The sequence below is a fragment of the Entelurus aequoreus genome, linkage group LG15 (genome assembly GCF_033978785.1).
Source record: "Entelurus aequoreus isolate RoL-2023_Sb linkage group LG15, RoL_Eaeq_v1.1, whole genome shotgun sequence".
Lineage (NCBI taxonomy): Eukaryota > Metazoa > Chordata > Actinopteri > Syngnathiformes > Syngnathidae > Entelurus > Entelurus aequoreus.
In genome coordinates this window covers 11,333,026-11,354,209 of record NC_084745.1, presented here as the reverse complement: position 1 = coordinate 11,354,209, position 21,184 = coordinate 11,333,026, and the positions used below count along the sequence as shown (strand labels likewise).

General features: G+C 37.2%; 1 protein-coding gene across 2 annotated transcripts in view; it reads right to left on the bottom strand.

The window, feature by feature from the left end:
• The window catches only part of vps41 (VPS41 subunit of HOPS complex), a 42,609-nt gene that overhangs the window by 21,118 nt on the left and 307 nt on the right, over positions 1-21,184 (bottom strand). For both annotated transcript variants that reach the window (XM_062020850.1, XM_062020851.1), the window contains exons 2-7: positions 21,004-21,042; positions 11,989-12,096; positions 7,272-7,349; positions 4,030-4,104; positions 3,344-3,406; positions 861-926 (exon numbers count right to left, since the gene is read on the bottom strand). In XM_062020850.1, the coding sequence (XP_061876834.1) occupies positions 861-926; positions 3,344-3,406; positions 4,030-4,104; positions 7,272-7,349; positions 11,989-12,096; positions 21,004-21,042 (429 nt within the window). The remainder of the gene's footprint in view (positions 1-860; positions 927-3,343; positions 3,407-4,029; positions 4,105-7,271; positions 7,350-11,988; positions 12,097-21,003; positions 21,043-21,184) is intronic.

Here is a 21,184-nt window from a genome sequence, read left to right as displayed (position 1 = left end):
AATGCCTATATAGTCAAAAGCATACAATTGTCTGTGTAGACGACATCGTAAGCATTTAACAATAATAATGTTGAATAGTTGAAAAGTGTACATTAACTGTGACCGTATTAATCACACATGATATAAGATAAGTCAATGACACCTTTTAAATGCAGTAAACATATGTAGTATTTTTAACTATTGTACTTGGAAGGTCTATTGTCTAATTATCTTAAATAGATAACATAGAAATAAAATGGACTCTAAATATTTGTTGGCAAAAACTGCACTTCACTAAACTTTCCCCCAATTGGAAAAACTTGGTCAGGTTTGTTTTGCTGTGTTTTTTTGTTGCCATTTGCAATTGTATGAAATTTTTTAATACCTCATATTCATACCATCATATTTACTGCTTTTTATTGCCATTTAAGGCCTTCATTTTCACAAAATCCATTTAATGACTTTTAATTATTTTTAATGACACGCGGAAACCTTAATAGTCCCTACTGCAGTTTGTTTACTAGAAGCAACATGTCCAGAAAATGGTAAAAAAAAGAAAAAGAAAGAAAACCTTAACACTATGTACAATTGTTATAATGATCCGTTCTCTGGGCCGCAATGTCTTTTTTTTTTCACCCTTCACTTGAACGCTGTTGAGCGGACAGCACTTTGTGAAAATGGGCAGCTCTCCCAAGAGCACTCCGGCAAGAAGCTTTCACGGCAGACAAAGGCCCCGCGCGTCGTTTTTAGCCACGCTCCAGTGAGGGAGTGCGCTTGCTCGCCTGTGATCGGGACGAATAATGGAGGAAAATGCCTAAAAAGTGCCAAACTGTGAAATAACACAATAGGAAAAAAATACAAATAAAGCTATTCCAACCTACCTTGTTGCCGCCGGTGACAAACTGCTTGTTACTAGATCGGGAGAAGTGGGGGTGTAATGCCACCACCTGCAGGACAGATTATACTATTAACATTTGACTGGACTGCTGCAAAAGTGGAATATAATTCATGTTTTGCCACATAGACAAATGCACAACACTGAACTATTGAGACAGGAGAAAAGGGAAGAAATGATGGAGTTAGACTTTGGAGTGTGTTGGTTGGAGGGACGTAACGATATAACAATTTCATATCACGGTTATTGTCACCAAAATGATCACTGTTATCATTGTTGAATGTGCTCAAAAAGTACTTACATACACATTTTAATCAAGTTTCATTCAAGAAAACAACTATAATAAATATTGTTCTGGATTCTTAAGAGCCATATTAGTACCGTATTTTCCGGACTATAAGGCGCACTTAAAATCTTTTTCCCCCCTCAAAACTCGACAGTGCGCCTTATAACTCGGTGCGCTTAATGTACGGACAAATTCTGGTTTTGCTTACCGACCTCGAAGCTATTTTATTTGGTACATGGTGAAATGATTAGTGTGACCAGTAGATGGCAGTCAAACATAAGAGATACGTGTAGACTGCAATATGATGGCAGTCACACATAAGAGATATGTGTAGACTGCAATATGACTCAAGTAAACAACAACAACAACATTTTATATGTTCCATTGAAAATATAGAACATTACACACGGCGCTCAAAAATCCATCAAAATGTTTAAGTACGACTTTGGTAAGCTATGAAGCCGCACCGCTTGATGGATTGTACTGTGCTTCAACATAGGAGTATTATTATGGTGTGTGTATAAGGTAAGACATATTATCTGCCGTTTTGTTTTGCAATTTTATGCAAAAGCAACTTTTCTTAACTTCTGGTACCTGCTGATCTGTATTTGGGATCTGCATAAGTCCTGAAAAATTGCGCAGGTCCGCCTTTGTAGTCCGTGCTGACGCCGTAGTCGATAAGCTTCTTCTTTTTCTCTATCTTCTTGTTATGGGACAATCATTCTCAGCTGTTGGCATTTCTAATACAAAGTAGTTCTTACTTATATCTGTCAGTAAACTCGCCATGAAAGCGCTAAAACATACCGGTGTAGTGAGTTTACATTATTCACCCAAGGAACTTTAGTTTTTAGAGAGTTCACCTTGGTGCGATCATATAGGGTGGGGACTACTGACAGTTTGTGTGCCGTGGGGTGCTCTGATGTCCATAGTAAGTATTGATCCGTGTGTGTGGGTTTTCTGTATATTGTTATCTTGATGCTTCCATCCTCAGTGGGGTTGATTTTCATGTCCAGGAAAGCGATGGATCTGTGCTCTTCCTCTTCATGAGAGAAGGACATACACTGTTTGATTTCCTGTTATGCAGCTAATTTTTATTTGACAGTTATTGAAATATCTTGTGTGACATCATGCACAACAGTGCACTTTATATGTTTGAAACTATTGTAGTGGCGTTCTGTACAAAAAGTGCACTTTAATTCAGTGTTGTTTTGATATGTCATCTTAGTGACATCATGCACAAAAGTGCACTAAGAGCTTGTTTTAAAATGTCTCTGACAATCTTGCACTTTCTGTTTTGAAATGACATGAATGTTTGTGCCACTGCTTAATAACTGTTTAATAAATACAGTTTTGGTAAATTGACTTATTTGTGATTTCCCTCTCTGCATGAAAGTTTAAAATGAGCACATATTAATGCAGTATGAACAAGAATGTTTTAATGTAGACACATAGAATCATCATACTGCTGTGATTATATGCATCAAGTGTTCACTCAAGGCTAAGGCAAAATATCGAGATATATATCGTGTATCGTGACATGGCCTAAAAATATCGAGATATTATTAAAAGGCCATATCGCCCAGCCGTAGTCCTTATACACACACCATAACAATACCCGTATGATGAAGCACAATACGTCTGACTACATTAGTCGTAATGCTCCAGCAATCCATCAAGTATTGCGGCTTTGTAGCTTACCAAAGTCGTACTAAAACATTTTGACGGATTTTGGGGCGCTGTGTGTAATGTTCTATATTCTCAATGAAACATCAACGTTTTGGGTTATTTTTGCTCGCATCATTTGTTGAACAGGTGTCAACTTGCAGTCCACACGTATCTCTTATGAGTGAATGCCATCTACTTTTCACACTTATTACACCATGTACCAAATAAAATTGCTTCGAGGTCGGTGAGCACAAGCAGAATTAAAATGTACATTAGGCGCACCGGGTTAAAAGGTGCACCGTCGATTTTTGAGAAAATGAAAGGATTTTAAGTGCGCCTTATAGTCCAAATATTATGGTGGTTCAAATATTGTGTTGGTATTGTTAAACTGTCATTAGCACTCCCAATAATAAATACATTGAAACATTTACAGTTCGTCTATCACATTGGTCTATTTTACTCATGGATAAAAAACCCTGATATGATTGATGTGTGTGTCTAAATACTTTTGTACTTACTTTTATGGGGCAGTCAAAGTTCTCGTGGAAGCCTTCTCTTGTGTAGAGGCCAAACACTTGAACCTGAAAAAAAAGAGAAAGGTGAATAACTAACATCTTGTCTTTAATTGCTGCCTCTGCAACTAACCCAGGGCAGCGAGAAAAACCGTGGCCAGGGAAAGTCTTTTGATTTGTTCCACAGGGTTTCCAATTAGTGGACACCTTGATTCGCTAAAAAAAAGCAACAAAAAACCTGAGGGCTTTCGAAGGTTTGCTAATCCTAGGGCTGCTGTAAGAGGACCACTGAGCTGCCATTAGTGCTTCTTCAGTCTCCAGATGGAGGGAGAAGACACCCAGCCGGGGAATAACTTGATACCCCGACAACATCTCATCAGCAATCAGGGATTAAGTGAGATTTGTAAGGATTATAACAGCCACCCGACCCGAGTGAGCATATCTTGGCGGGTTCATGATGAGAGCAGATAACATGGCGGAGAGCTCAGTGAGTTTCGCAACATTCCAAGTGAATTTGAGTGGAGAGATAGCATGGAGATGAAACGCTGGCACCGCTAAACCTCCTCCAAATGATACTCCCAGAGCATTAGCATAAAGTGGGTTCAACTGTGCAGATGAAAATAGCGATGTGCTTCTTCTGCAGGCCTCAAGGCTCAGTGAGCGCCACAGACTGATGAGCAGCGAGATCTCACCTTGCCATCCTCGGAGCAGATGCCCACGTGCTCACCACTTTCATCCAGACTGATCTGGTTGATCTTCACCGAACTCTGCAGGGACAGGAAACACCGCCGTACAATTGCAACACCCAACACAGCAGGTTGACTTGGCTGAATACTAAAGTAGAAGAAGTCATAACAACTAGGAGCGCTTCATTTACTCTGATGTTAGCATACAAGCTCTTAGCACCGCTAACATTCCCTATTGTTCATATAATCCAGGGGTACTCCAACATTTTTGGGGCTGCACACTGTAAATTAAAGCATTTAAATTTGTTGTTGTTGTTGAAAACACACAATATTTATTGTAACAATAAGGACTCCTCTCAATTTCTGTGAACATAAAAGGTCCCAGGGACCCAAAAGGGCCTCAGTATTTAAAAACCTATATTTTTTCTTTCTACTTTCAACGTTGAAATATAAATAGATCAACTTCAAATCTAGCCGTTGACAATTTAATTTTAAATTTGTGTTTTATACCCTTTTGTCAAAGAAAACCCTGTTTTTTTATGGCAAAAACACAAAATATACAATATTTTATCCCAAAAATGGTTAAAAGTGTAATATTTGATGTGAAATAATTAGCTTTAAATAGATAAATAATTCATGACAACATTCCTTTTGATTCATTATTATTTTTGAACAATGACGGTAAAAAAAACAGACAAAAGCTCTCAGGGATCCAAATGTTTTTGTTTTTTTAATTTAAAAAAAATAAAAATCTTAAAATATATTATTAGTTTTACTTACAATGCTTAAATCTCAGGATCAACTTCACATGTATTCTTCAATTATAATTTTTATTAATTTTTTGAGCAATGCCAGCTTTAAAAAAAAACAAAAAAAAAACCAGCCTGCATGGCAGCTTTGTGTTATTAGTGTCAATATTGCAACATGTTCTCGTTACATTGCACGTGTTTGCTCTTTTATTCCAATTTTTTAATGTTTTTTTGGCAATAGTATTTTTTAAATATGTCGTGGCCCTTTAAATTAATAGCTGCGGGCCACACTTGGTACACCCCTGATACAATCTAATAAATGATAGCATAAAATCTATTTTCATCAACTTGTGTACTGAAATGCATGAGAAAAGTTCTGAAGGTGTCAGGTAGGATACATTGTGGCGGTCTACCACCATGCTTTGCAAGTAAATTCAGCGTGTATGCAGTCAAACAAACACTTCAACAAATCTAATATTTGCCTTGAAAATAAGAACGTGCATCACCAATCGGGATTAACAGGCAAATAGATAAACAATAGCGCCTTAATTATCAGTAATATGATGCTGAGTAAAAATATAACACTGTATGCATACAAGAGCTTGTACTATAAATAACATATTATACCATACACCACAAATCTAATTTTTCCTTGAAAACAAGAACCTGTATGCAGAATTTGAATTAACAGGCAAATAAACAATGATGCCTGTTAATTATCAATTGTAGTAGATGTGTCCAAAGTGTGGCCCGGGGGCCATTTGCAGCCCACAACTGAATTTTTTAACATTATAAAACTACTATGACAAAAAAACATTTAAAAAAGTGGGGAAAAAAGAGCAAACATGTGAAGTGTTAAGAGGAAATATTGCAATGTTGACGCTAATAACACAAAGCTGCTTTTTGTTATGAATTATTGACCAAATCAAGGCTCCGGTTACTTCACGGTGGGGGCGTGGCTCGGTTGGTAGAGCGGCCGTGCCAGAAACTTGAGGGTTCCAGGTTCGATACCCGCTTCCTCCATCCTAGTCACTGACGTTGTGTCCTTGGGCAAGACCCCTTACCCACCTGCTCCCAGTGTTACCCACTCTGGTTTAAGTGTAACTTAATGGGTTTAACTATGTAAAGCACTTTGAGTCTGTGGAGAAAAGTGCTATATAAATATAATTCACTTCACATCAAATATTCCACTTTGAAATATTTTTTGAAGAAAATATTGCATATTTTATGTATTTGGCAAATAAAAACAAATTAGCCATATAAAACAAAGTTTTCTATGGCAAAAAGGGCCCCAAACAAACAAAAACTTCCATCCATCCATCCATCCATTTTCTACCGCTTGTCCCTTTTGGGGTTGCGGGGGGTCGCTGGAGCCTATAAATAATAAAAACGTATAATTGACAGATAGAGCTAAAGTTGATCTAGAGATTTAAGTGTTGACAATTAAAGCATTAAAAATAACATATGACTTATTTTTAACACTTTTATGAGTGGTGCCCTTTTGTATCCCTGAGAATTTTAGTGTGATTGTGTTTCATTTGTAAACTGTCATAGCTCAAAAAATAAAAGGTAATCAAAATAAATGTTTTATTATAATTATTTAAGGCTCCAATTACTTCACATCAATTATTCCACTTAGTAAAATTTTCGGGTGAAAAATGTTGCATAATAACAGGAGTTTCTTAACAAAAAAGCGCATAAAACCTTAAAAAAAAAGATTTAAACGTTGGAAAAAAAATAATACTTTTTTTCAGGGTGCCCAGGACCTAAAAATTATACATTAGAATGGTTTTGAAAATGAGAAATATCAAAATGGCCCCTGCATGCTTTCATTTTTCAGTGTACACCCCTCAGTGGAAAAAGTTTGGACACCCCGGAGTTATAGGAGGCTGAGTAATATATACACTCTACTGCAGTGGTCCCCAACCACCGGGCCGTGGCCCGGTACCGGTCCGTTGACTGATTGGTACCGGGCCGCACAAGAAATAAAAAAAAAAAATATATATATATATTTTTATTTTCATTTGTTTATTAAATCAACATAAAAAACACATTATATACATTATATATCAATATAGATCAATACAGTCTGCAGGGATACACTCCGTAAGCACACATGATTGTATTTCTTTATGACAAAAAAAATTAAATTTTTAAAAAAATACCATAACCCCCCGTCCGTGGGACAAATTTTCAAGCGTTGACCGGTCCGCAGCTACAAAAAGGTTGGGGACCACTGCTGTACTGTATATGCATGCATATAAGCACTTCTCCATTAGAAAATGTACCACAAATCTTTTTTCCCCCTAATAATAATAAGGAAAATAAGTACATGCATCAATAATTGCGACAAATTAGGCAATATAAAAATAATAAACATTGTCAATCTTTAAGTGTAATACAATAAAGTATATATATAGTAATATAATACAATTATTTATAACCTCATGTACCACAGATATCAAGCAGAAACAATTCTGATTTGTGTGTCGTACTCACAATTTCAAACTTCTGGGTGACATTTCCTTGGATGTCCAGCAGGAAGACCTTCCCAAAATGAGTCCCCAGGGCAAGAAACTGCGGAAAATTAGAAAGCATTAGGTGCAAATATATCACGCATTTATTTATTTGTTGAAGGAAAGAGTCATGTGGAGGTGGCAGCTGCTGAAAGGGATTAAATAAAAAGTATTTTCTGACAGGAAAAGTCAGGTTTGGGTGGGCTTGGAGGCAAAAGTGTGAAATTGGCAGGTTTGGAAAAGCCCTATTTATTAAATCAGGCAGTGTGAAATGGCATTTTTTTTCTTCTTAAATTAAAATGCTTAAGCATAATAAATACACATCTGACTTATTCCTCCCCTCCCTGCTAAACACAGGCTATTATTTAAACTGCGCAGCAAAATGGTTGTGTGTGTGTGTGTGTGTGTGTGTTGGGGAATAAATACACAAAGTGTGTGCTTTTGGCATTAGATTAAGTGTGTGTTCTCCCACCCTCGCCTGGTCCTGGTCCTAATCCCGGCCCCCCACCCTCCTCAGCAGCGTGTGTGGCGAGACCAGCATGCTTCAGTGCGGTCTATAATGAAATGCTTATATTTACAGGCACAGCTGAGCGTGTCACACAGAGGCTCTCGCAATCTTCACAAATAAAATAAGCACCAAAAAAATCAAGAAATAAAAAAAATAAATAAAGGAAAGAAGGTTCAAGCCTTGTGAGGCGGAGCAACTTTGAAAAAGGGATTTATCGGGAGGGGATTGTTCAAATAAAAAATCCGATTGAGACGCTTAAAATATGAGGCAACATGCGTGCGCTCGTGGCGGCTGGGCAGGGGCGGGAATTTTCGCCGTGACCACAGTAGCGTGGCGAAAAAAAAACATTTGTCTCGATGGATCTGAAGACACTCCCACCCCAGGCCTGTAGGTGGCAATAATGGGTGCCGACTGCCACACAATGGCGCCGTTTGATGGATGGTGTGACTTGGCGGGGAAAATGATAATCAATAAAACCAATAAAATGAAATATTAGGGATGTGAATCGTACGACAAAACTCGATTCCGATCCTTCGGGTGACAAATCGATTCAGTAGGGCTGTAAATCTTTGGGCGCCACACATTTTGATTCGATTCATTTCAGAATCGAATCAAACCAATCCTTGATTCAAAATCAATACTTTTTATAATAACATTGGGTGCCAGTTCTATTATTAGCCACATTCCTCCATAAAATAGATAAACAGCTGTAATCAACTTCTATGTTACTTAAAAGAAAACTCCATCCATCCATCCATTTTCTACCGCTTGTCCCTATTCGTTTTGTTTAATAAAATTCTACCCAAACATTTAATAAAGTCAAATACAAATAAGTCAACAAGAGAAGTATCCAACACTTCTCTTTTCTAAAGTAAATCTGTACAGCAAATATGGGCATCTACATCAATAATATAATTGGCCTGAGTGGCTGGACAGGACGGATAAAAAATAAATGAAAAAATAAAATATACTATTATTATACAAATATATTTATATAAAAAAAAAAGATTTTTGATTTTTTTTAAATCGATTAAGAATCGTTACAAATAAGAATCATGATTCTTTAGAAAATCCTTTTTTTTTTTTTTTTACATGGCTACGATTCAGAATCCATTCTCAATTCAAACCGATTCTGCCAACATACCATCAAGTATAAAAATGACAATAAAACCTTATCAAAACATGTTACAGGTGACAAAAGCGGCTCCTGGCTACTGACGTATGTGCAGATGGCTTAAAAAAACATTTTTTTCAAAATGTATTAAAAAATATATTAAACTACTTATTTTTTTAATACATTTTTGAAAATGATGAATCGATTTAAAACTGGAATAAATTAGAAATTGCGGTTCAGATGTGATTTGTTTTTGTTCAGCACCCCTAAAAAATATATAGTACCAAAAAATACCGATAACATAAGATAAACTTAAACACAAAGAAATAACAACAAAATATAAAATGAGAAGTGTTACATTACACCGATAAATCCAATAAATAAAAAATAGCTTAGCTAACCGATGAAATGAAATGAAAAAAAACAAAACACTAAAGAGGTGAGATCATCCTTATTGGTGGGTTAGGGTGAGCAAATCAAGCACTCCTTTTCCTTCTATGTTCTGTAAGCCTGTCACCTCATCTCATTGTAAACAAACATGGCGTCGACCATGTGGACTTCTTCACTCTTTCAGAGTAAAATATTTTGCGTGCTAGTTGCACCAACAGTACTGCAAACATTCAGTGTGGATGGGTGGGGAAAAAAAACATCAAGCATCATCACATCAAATCTTCTTAGCTGCCCCAAAGCCAGCTGCAAAAAAAGGCTTTTTCCACTTATGGAAATGATGGCCCTTTACCACCGTTAAAGATACAGGCTTTTGTCAGGACAATCCAGGGTTTCCCCTAAACTGCCAAGATACCTGTGGAAGTGGGGGCGTGGTTATGGGTGTGATCACCATCGAGTAATTTGCATAATTTGCTACGATATGATTTTCTTTAACCCTGAGAGGGACAAGCAGTAGAAAATGGATGTATGATTTTCTTTAAAAAGGCTAAAAAAAATGTGTATATACATTTGAAAACAAATCTGTTATTATTAATTAGTATTAAAAAACTTTTTTTTTTTTAAATCGTTTTGCTATATTTTCAATCGTTGCTGCTTTTTGTACAATATACTTTGTTGAGAGTTTTTCAAGTTTTTACAGACTTTTAATGACTTGAAAAAATCAAAAACAACTAGCAATAAATCGAGCATCTTCTTCAGGTGTTATTATACTATGTGAGTTGTCTATTTATTGTTTTAATTGGTTTTACCCTTTAAAATATTTTTTAATCATATTTATTTTTATTATGTTTTTATATTGTTTTAATATCATTTTTTTTTGTTTTTATTCAGTCATTGGATAATATTTGAATATTGTTTTTAATATTGTTGTGCAGCACTTTGGAAACATTTTGTTGTTTAAATGTGCTATACAAATAAAGTGGATTGGATTGGATTATAGAATGTACTTGTGTTTAGAGACTCTACTTCTGTCCCTGACGAAAGAGGCGCGCTGCAGCGAGCATGACGTCACACTTGCTTGGCGCTGCTGTTCTAGTTGCACTTTCTCTCCTTAAAAGCCGCCACTGTCCTCTTAATATTTTGCACTTTGTAGATGGCTGTCCGCGGGTATATCTGCAATATATATGTATAAACATCATGTCCACATCACAGACATGCTGACAAAGCTCCAGACAATGGCGTGTGTTTTGTTGACATCCGGGTTCGGCAGCGCGGTTTTTGTGATCAACTTTTCGGTACATCACTTGTCAATTGTGCGTAAATAATAGGCTGTATATTTATATATCAATTCATACTGTAACGAACAGCTTATGTAAATTTTGTGAGGGTTGGATTTGAGGTCAAATTTCCTCCACGTTTACAAACACAACGTCTGTGCCTGAAAGTTGATTGGCGGCGAACGAGGAAGTACTGTTGTGCGTCCGGGAAGGCGCGGAATCACGAGACAAAAGTGTTTGCACTGGAGGTAAAACCTGTTGGAATTATGCTTTTGTTTGTTATCGTAAGATTGGTAATAAAAGTTAAAAATAGCGTCGGGCTTGGTGTGATTTCCTCTGGGGGCTACAACATATTATGTTACTTCAATTGGTTTTCAAATGTAATTTTCAAAGTGTGGCGGTAATAAAAATGCAGTGGTGGCGCGCCACATTTAATTACATCAAGGGGAAACCCTGTGTTAGAATAATTGTTTGTAAATTATCACAAAAAACTTTTGTGTTGAAATGAGTTCCAGGCAAAAGGACAGGGGCTGTCTTTGAGGCCTAGCAAGAGTAAGGCTCGTAAAACTCCACTGTGTAAGGGGGAGAGCCACAGGAAGGGTTTTCTGTGTTCTTTCATGTATGGTAATCAACAGAAGGATGTTGTTCTGGCCCAAGGACTTCAAAGCGGACAGATGGCAGGATCTGCCCAATTTCCAGACGAACTCTTTTTGAAGTATTTTACGAACTCTTTTTGAACTATTTTATGGAACTCTTTTTGAACTGACCTTTCCTGTGAATTGTTTACGACCTTTTCTGTGAACATTTTTGCGACCTTTGTCCTTTGGAAACAGCGGTGGCCATGTGGTCAGGGAGGGTCCAAAATAAAAGAAGGAGGCATGCAATCTTTTGGCAGAGCGTGCTGGAGATACTGTACAAGGGTACAGTGTGTCCAGGCGTGTCTCCTCAATTGAGTCCAAATTGAATTCTGTCTCTGTTTAATTCTTTGCCTCTTGTCTTGTTTAATAGATGTCATCAGTGTTTGAACCTGACACCCTGCAATCTACATGCATACTTTAACTCTTTCTTGCCGCCAGGTGTGCACAAACTACACTTAAAACTACATTAAAAATGTTCATATAAGTAAGTTATCGGTCTTGAGAAGCATGATGTTATCAGTTTAAAAAAAAAAAAAATTGTTCATTCTAACTTAACTTTGCCGTAAAGAAGAATCATGCATCTTTGTCTCAGTAATGAAGTAAAATGTCCTCTCATACCCCAGTCTTTGTCCCACACCTCACCCCAGTTCCATAACATTAGTGTTGGCATGAAAGTAACAAAGACCCTCCATGATGAGAAGGAAAGGGTCTGGTGGGGCAGGCGAGACAACAACGGTCAGAGGGGACTTTGAAGAAGAACGGCCTTTGACCTCTACCTTGTCATGGACGGTCATACAGCTGGCTGCGTCGGTCTGGAGGATTTCCGTCACGCCGTTGGAGAGGCGCTCGTATTTCAGCTTGGGCTCCTCCTCGCTGTCCTCCTCCTGGTTGACAAAGTAGACTCCTGAGGCGCTTCCTTCAGACAACATTCATAACAAGCACAAGAGAAAATCCCCATGCAGGTTCTACAAATACACACAGTGGAACCTCGATTTTTGAACCTCTATTTGCGAACATTTGGATTTACGAACTTTTAGATTTTTGTGTTCATTCATTTTGTGCCACACCTGCATGCAAAAAGCAGGGCGTAGCAATTTTGGGAAGGCGGAGCACTCCACGTCACTTGGTGCTCAGTACACTACGACCGTATTTTATAGAACGCCCCGGGTATATAAGCCACATCCACTAAGTTTTAGAAGAAAAAAATGTTTTCCATGTATTAGCTGCACTGGACAATAAGCTGCGGATATATATTTTGTGAAGTGAGTTATTTACATAGAAAGATTTTGTAAATATTTATTTACAAACAATAATTGTTTCCAAACGGAGTCTGCAACACGGCAGTAAAACAGATGATCAAACAAAACAGAAGTCATCGTCATGGATCCACTAGCTGCTGAACACACTCAATAACTCCATGGTGACGTTTTTGTGAATTTACTGGGAAATTTGTGAAACTGAAACAATCCAAAAAGAATGCCATTGTAATACGATAACACTAACAAAGACACTCGTAAACATGTTAGTATATTAGCTAATGCGAACAACGCTAGCTTACATTACGATAGCACGTACAAATAGGCAAGAAAACACTCCTACAGACATGGAACAGATTAGTAAGTATGAATTGTTTTAGTTATATTGTAAGACTTAAAAAACGTTGTTTGGAGTGATGAATGAAGAATCCTTTTGAGCAGACACGTTATGGCTGGTTTTACTTCCAGTTGAAGGCATTAAGTACATTTTCAACCCGCAACACCTGCAGGGAGCGAACTCGTTCACAACATGGCACCATAGCACAAACAATAACACACATTTTCAGTTTGTTTGGTTGTGTTTAATGAAAACTATTGAACACAAAACGTTATGGCCGTTAGCAAAGAAAAATCTATAAATTAGCCGCACCGTTTAAAGCGTAGGAAAAAAGCAGCGGCTTATAGTACGGAATTTACAAATGTCACTCCTCGGTGCTTCGGCGTATGTGCCTTTTCTGTGTTTTTTCACCTTTTGACAAGTTTTGTCCATTTTGCTAACTCAATATGAGTCTCAAAAATACAACAGACCAGCGTGGAAAGAAGGAGGGAATCACTAAATTGTGATCACGAGGCCGGATTTTTCTGGAAAAAATGCCAAAGGAAACTTATTTCACAGCGGAGGAGAAGAGCTACCGCTCGTTCAGTGGCGCCTCTTTCAAGCGTGCACGCACTGACCTCTTCCTTCTTTCCCTCTGTCTGTCTGCTCCTTTTTCCCCGTCAGCTGCGATGTTAATTTAAGTGGATTTCACTTTTTTTAAACGTTTATTATTCCTTCAATAAGGTTGTTAAAGTCAAGTATTTTTGACATTTCTGATCATTTGTGAGGGCAGAGCAGCGCATACAGGACAGTTCAACTATGACATTGTTGTTTTGGCTTGTTGATTTAAATAAAGTTGACCCATCACCTCCTTGTTATGTTTGTTTGATATACAGTAATGCAGTGTTTTTCAACCTTTTTTGAGCCGAGGCACATTTTTTTCATTGAAAAAATCCAAAGGCACACCACCAGCAGAAATCATTAAAATATGAAACTCAATATTGACAATAAAAAGTTGTTGGATATGATTTTAAAGCATAACTAAGCATGCAACACTATAGCTCTTGTCTCAAAGTAGGTGTACTGTCACCACCTGTCACATCACACCCTGACTTATTGGGACTTTTTTGCTGTTTTCTTATGTGTAGTGTTTTAGTTCTTGTCTTGCGCTCCTATTTTGGTGGCTTTTCCTGTTTTGTTGGTATTTTCCTGTAGCAGTTTCATGTCTTCCTTTAAGCGATATTCCCCGCGCCTGCTTTGTTTTAGCAATCAAGAATATTGCAGTTGTTTGTATCCTTCTTTGTGGGGACATTGTTGATTGTCATGTTCGGATGTACTTTGTGGACGCCGTCTACTCCACACGCTGTAAGTCTTTGCTGTCGTCCAGCATTCTGTTTTTCTTCACTTTGTCGCCAGTTCAGTTGTAGTTTCGTTCTGCATAGCCTTCCCTAAGCTTCAATGCCTTTTTTTTAGGGGCACTCACCTTTTGTTTATTTTTCAAGTTTATTATTCTTCGGTCAATCGTCAACAAAATAAACAAACAGTTGTACATTCATAAATTGAAAATGAAAATGTTGCAGACCGAAAGGATTTAGGCTGACGTTGAACACTTATTGCGCCTAACCCTATAAACAATGTCAAGTACAAAATAAACTTCCGAAAATTATCAAATGTCCTTTGTACAACATATTATAAATACACATTATACATAACAAACACAGTTCAATTATATACACAGTAAAGGCATGTGAAATATCCTTGTAGAAATGTTAAACCTTTGTACCAATTTATATACTATATACAAACAATTGTACTTCCATTATTTATAACCCACATTTAGTATTTGAATTAACATTGATCATAGTATTAACTACTGTGTTGATTCAAGAGTGATATATTTTTTCAAGACATTAGTCTTAAAGTGTTTTTTTAAATGTGTGAATAGAAGTTTAAGCATTTGCCACCTTTTTACTTGCACACTGCCTCCCACTGTCATCTGAAAAATTGTGATCACGATTAGCTACCTGCTGCCACCTACTGATATGGAAGAGTATTACACGGTTACTCTGCCGACACTCAACAACAACACATCGTTTGCAGACTATAATTACTGGTTTGCAAAAAATGTTATACCCCAAATAGGTGAAATGAGATAATCTCCCACGGCACACCAGACTGTATCTCACGGCACACTAGTGTGCCGCGGCACAGTGGTTGAAAAACACTGCAGTAATGTATAGCACTTTATATTGTGTTCAAAGTGTACAAACCTTCACTAAAATATGGATGGAACACATTATTTATATTTACATTGTTTCTTATGGAGAAATGTGCTTCACTATACAAACGTTTTTATTTACAAACTCTGTTGAAGAACCAATTAAGTTAGTGAATCGAGGTTCCGCTGTACCATAGTTACTGTTGAGGGTTGCTATGATATGCTGTGATGTGATGTGATGTATCAACCAGTCTCACTGCAAACTCAGGCAGTTTTTGCAAGAACCCCCGTCTTTAAAAATGAACAAGCAGCATGGATAAACAGTGGATTATTATCCCGAATGTCAATAAAACAACTTTTCAGGGCGTGCATTTGTATTACCATGGGATTGTGTGTCTTCCATGCCGCGCGTGGGACAGAAACACACAATTATTATCATCATTCCCACCATCTTGTGTGAAATGCAGCTCCGTAATTTTCATTTTCTCCCGAGGGGCTTTGTCCACGCCAAAATCCACGCGTTTTGTCTTCTCATAAAGCCCAGTTGGAGTATTGGGGCGGCAGGGAGCGAGACTGGCGGTCACATATTACTCTTTATAACCGATGCTGCACAGTGCGTGGCTGCCCACAGGGTGCATCCAACCCCAAACATTGTCTGCCATTATGTCCTACTGAGGCGCAGGGGGTGGATGCAGGGCGGGAGGGGGTAAGAGCGTGGAAAAAATGTTATTTTCAAAAACAATCCCTTCCCACTCAACAATGCCATATCGAGGCTATTTCCTCTGTATTATGGTTGTGAGATTTTTTGATGCGAGGGCATTTGTCACGGCCAGCGCCGCCGTATCCAACAACAAAAAGGCAAAATTTATCCCCAGAGAGAAACTCGCTAGTTTCAAACTTTTGCCATTTGCTGCCTGCCCGGTTATTTGTCAACGACTTTGGCGTTATTGAGGTCGGGAGTCCCAGTCTTGCAGCTGAAAGCGAGGCTAACGCGAACACACACACACACACACACACACACACACACACACACACACACACACACACACACACACACACACACACACACTAAGCACACAGTTGACAGTGAGAGGACACAGGCGCTGCTTGGCTAATTAAACAATGGACATGTTGTCCTTCTCTTCCTTCGTTAAAGCAAGTTGCATTTATTTGTTTTATGGATGCAGCGAACGAATATTTGAGTAATCTATCCATTAGTTTGTTCCATTAATAGAGTATTACTTTATAGCCTCAATATGTATTTTAGGGAAAAGAGTTCAAATAAACCAAATATTTTTGTATAATCTTCATTACCATCCATTTATCTTATTTGATTGCTTTTACCAACTGTATTCTTTTTTTACCTTCTATTTAACTTATTTTACTTTTTATTGATCTTCAATTTACCTTGTTTGGCCTTGTTTTATATTCCACCGTTTTGTTTTTTTTACCATGTATTTAACTTAACTTACCTTCTATATTCCTTCTTTTGCATTTTATTTACATTATTTTTACCTACTTTTACCTTCTGTTTATCTTATTTGACCTTTTATTTACTCATTTTACCTTCTATATTCCTTTTTTTTTTAAACTTTTTAATTACCTCCTTTTTTTTTTACTACCTTAACCTTTTATTTACTACCTTAGCCTTCTTTTACTTCCTATTTACTTTGTTTTACCTTCTTTTACCCTTTTTTTACCTTTTATTTACTACCTTACCCTACTTTTACTTCCTATTTACCTTCTTTTACCCTTTTTTTAACCTTTTATTAACCTATTTTATCTTTTATTTTCCTTATTTTACCTTTGAATTACCTTCTATTTACATTTTATTTGCTACATTAACATTTTATTTACTACCTTAACCTTTTATTTATTAACTTAACCTTCTTTTACTTCCTATTTACTTGGTTTTACCTTCTTATTTTTTTTATTTTATTTTTTTTACCTTTTAACCTATTTTATCTTTTGTTTTCCATCTTTTTTTTTACCTTCTTTTACCTTTTATTTGCTTCTTTTACCTTTTATATTCCTTGTTTTACTTTTTATATTGCTTCTTTTACCTTTTATATTCTTTCTTTCACCTTTTAATTACCTTCAATCAATCAATCAATCAATCAATGTTTATTTATATAGCCCTAAATCACAAGTGTCTCAAAGGGCTGTACACCTTCTATTTACTACCTTTACCTCTCCTATGTACCTTGTTTTACATTCTATTAACCTTTTTTTTATTTATTTTACATTTTATTAACTTACTTTACCTACTATAATCCTTCAATTATCTTTTACTTACCTTATTTTAACTACTTTTTACATTTTATGTATTACTTTTACCTACTTTACCTTTTATCGAGGGCCGTCAACGTTAACGCATGTAATTCATAAAATCATCGCATTACCATAAATAAATGAAGATTAATGAGAGTGTTTGTTTTGACCGCCGAAAAGTGGCGCGCATTATACAGGCAGTGATGACGTCACACGCCATTGTGATGATAGTTAGAGCGATGTGCTCTGCGCCCTTCAAAACAAACTCTGACGGAACTCTGAATAAAACTGAGGTATTTAGTTTTTATTACAGTGAAAAACGTTCTTATCATCGGCGCACATCAAGTTTAAAATAGCATCTCTTAAAGCCAAACATGAACGTGATGATGGCGTTGCTAGCATGAATGCTACATGGACAGCAAACAGAGGACAACAAACTATGCTGGCCGAGTTTACCACAGATAAATTAAACAATGTCTTGGACAGCTACAGAATGTAGGCCACTTAACATCTGTGAGGCCCAAATGCTGCAAGATGTCCTTCATGTCGCAAACTACCTTCGTACAAACTAGAGGTAGTTTGTACGAAAAAGAGATCAGCGCTGTCATCTGAAAAAGTAAATAAGCTTGTTTGTGTAACCGAGGTTTAGTAATTAGATGAAGCCCAGCAGAAAAGACAGACCATAACGAGGCACGTTCTTTATTGACAAGCGTCACGTCTCTCATCAGCACACTGGCTTCTCGTCAAGGCACCTTCACACACACACACACACACACACACACACACACACACACACACACACACACACACACACACACACACACACACACACACACACACACACACACGTCTTCACAAAAAATGCGCGACACGTCACACCCAGTACACCTGCACCAACAAAATGAAAAATGGCCTACATTTGTTTAAACAACTGGTTAAACTGTGAAAAGTAAATGCCGATGTAAATGGTGCACTATGTAAAGTTGTTTATGGGGGTGTTTACTACATCCATCCATATTCTACCGCTTATTCCCTTCGGGGTCACGGGGGGCGCTGGAGCCTATCTCAGCTACAATCGGGCGGAAGGCGGGGTACACCCTGGACAAGTCGCCACCTCATCGCAGGGCCAACACAGATAGACAGACAACATTCACACTCACATTCACACACTAGGGCCAAATTTTAGTGCTGCCAATCAACCTATCCCCAGGTGCATGTCTTTGGAGGTGGGAGGAAGCTGGAGTACCTGGAGGGAACCCACGCAGTCACGGGGAGAACATGCAAACTCCACACAGAAAGATCCCGAGCCCGGGACTGAACTCACGACTACTCAGGACCTTCATATAGTGAGGCAGACGCAAAAACCCCTCTTCCACCGTGCTGCCCTGTTTACTACATTAGCTACTAATGTTTACTACATTAGCTATTAATATAATGTACATCTGTACCTAGTTGGCTATATTATTGCAGACTTTTAAATGTGCACTAAATCCTTACTATACTTAATGTCGCCAAGTTTTGAGCAAATTCAGTAAAACATTTTGATAACGTTAACATTCTGACTACCAAATTGTCTTTGTATTCAAATATTGGAGTATTTTCTTAAGCATTTTTATTTATGCAAGCCCAGTTTAAAAGTGTGATTAATCTGATTAAAAAAATAATAACTTGACAGCCCTACTTTAATCTTCTTTTACCATTTATCTACTTATTTTACCTTCTATATTCCATATTTTACCTTTTATTTACTACCTTTTCCATCTTGTACCTTCTATTTACCTTTTTAAACTTTTTATTTATTTATTATTACATTATTTTACCTTCCATACTCCTTATTTCAACCTTTTTCACCTTCTTTTGCCTATAATCCACTTCTATTACCTTATTTTACCTTTTATCTACTTCTTTTACCTTCTATATTCCATATTTTACCTTTTATTTACTACCTTTTCCTTCTTGTACCTTCTATTTACCTTTTTAAACATTTTATTTATTTATTATTACATTATTTTACCTTCCATACTCCTTATTTCAATCTTTTTCACCTTCTTTTGCCTTTAATTCACTTATATTACCTTCTTTTACCTTTTATTCAACTAGTTTTACCTTCTTTTATGCGGTCCGGATTTTTGTTATCATTGGACGATTAATCGAAAAAAACCTGAATATAAATGGAACCTTAGTTCTAATTAGAGATGTCCGATAATATCGGCAGGCCGATATTATTGGCCGATAAATGCTGTAAAATGTAATATCGGAAATTATCGGTATCGGGTTCAACCTCCCAATTTTACCGGGAGACTCACGAATTTCAGTGCCCCTCCCGAAAATCTCCCGGGGCAACCATTCTCCCGAATTTCTCCCGATTTCCACCCGGACAACATTATTGGGGGCGTGCCTTGAAGGCTCTGCCTTTAGGTCCTCTACAACCTGTTGTCACGTCCGCTTTTCCTCCATACAAACAGCGTGCCGGCCCAGTTACATAATATATGCGGCTTTTACACACACATAAGTGAATGCAAGGCATTCTTGATCAACAGCCATACAGGTCACACTGAGGGTGACCGTATAAACAACTTTAACACTTACAAATATGCGCCACACTGTGAATCCACACCAAACAAAAATGACAAACACATTTAGGGAGAACATCCGCACCGTAACACAACATAAACACAACAGAACAAATACCCAGAACCCCTTGCAGCACTTACTCTTCCGGGACGCTACAATATACACCCCACGCTACCACCAACCCCCCCACCCCACTCCGCCCCCCCCCCCCCCCCCCCCCATCTCCCGAATTCGGAGGTCTCAAGGTTGGCAAGTATGCTCTAGTATACTCTGGACTGAAGCTGTGGGCCTTCATTGTTTTTGTAGCTGTTGTTTTGAGGCAAAAAATAATGCACTTTGTGAAAGTCAAAGTATAGTATTTCCCATAGTTGTAGTGGGTATTAGGATTATCTCAGGGAGAGCATGTCCCAAATTCCAAGCTGCTGTTTCGAGGCATGTTAAAAAAAATAAAGCACTTTGTGACTTCAATAATAAATATGGCAGTGCCATGTTGGCACTTTTTTCCATAACTGGAGTTGAAGTTGTTCTCTTATTTTGGAAAACCTTGTTTTTGATTGATTGATTGAAACTTGTATTAGTAGATTGCGCAGTACAGTACATATTCCGTACAATTGACCCCTAAATGGTAACACCCAAATAAGTTTTTCAACTTGTTTAAGTCAGGGTCCACGTTAATCAATTCATGGTGAAGTTACATTGTTTAATTTATTTATCATTCAAATTTAATTTAATTAATTTAATGTATTTATCATTTAAATTAATCGATCAAATCGATTAATTTACTTGCAACTCTCTTAATCTCAGGTGTTGAGGGGACTAAAAAGAGTAAAACCTTGCTATGAACCGAATATGGGGAGGATTAAAAAAGCTCAGCTTGTTCCTACTGTTTTTTAAGATGTGTTGTAATGAAAAAGTAAAATACAATAAATATGTGAAGCACCACAGTGTATTATTGCATGCATATTAAAAATAAACTAATACCATTTCCATAATACAATTAATACCCGTGTCTAGTTCAAAGACATTCCGGAATTTACAGCACTTTTCAGGCGAATGTTTATAGTTGAGGCTCAATACGTAACTTTCTACTGTCGATCTGCCTTTTTAATACAATGCACAATAATATCACGTGAATGATTATTCAAATTATTCTCACCTCAGATTCATCCGTGAAGTCATCACTTGATTTTCGGCTCTGTTTGTAGAAAAATAATTTGACATTAATTCAAAAGTTGCAATAAAAAAATACATGAGTGCAGCTGCTACGTTTGGATAGATATGTTAAACCGAGCGAATAAATATAGCACAGATACACAAAAAGAGACAAAAAAGGATTA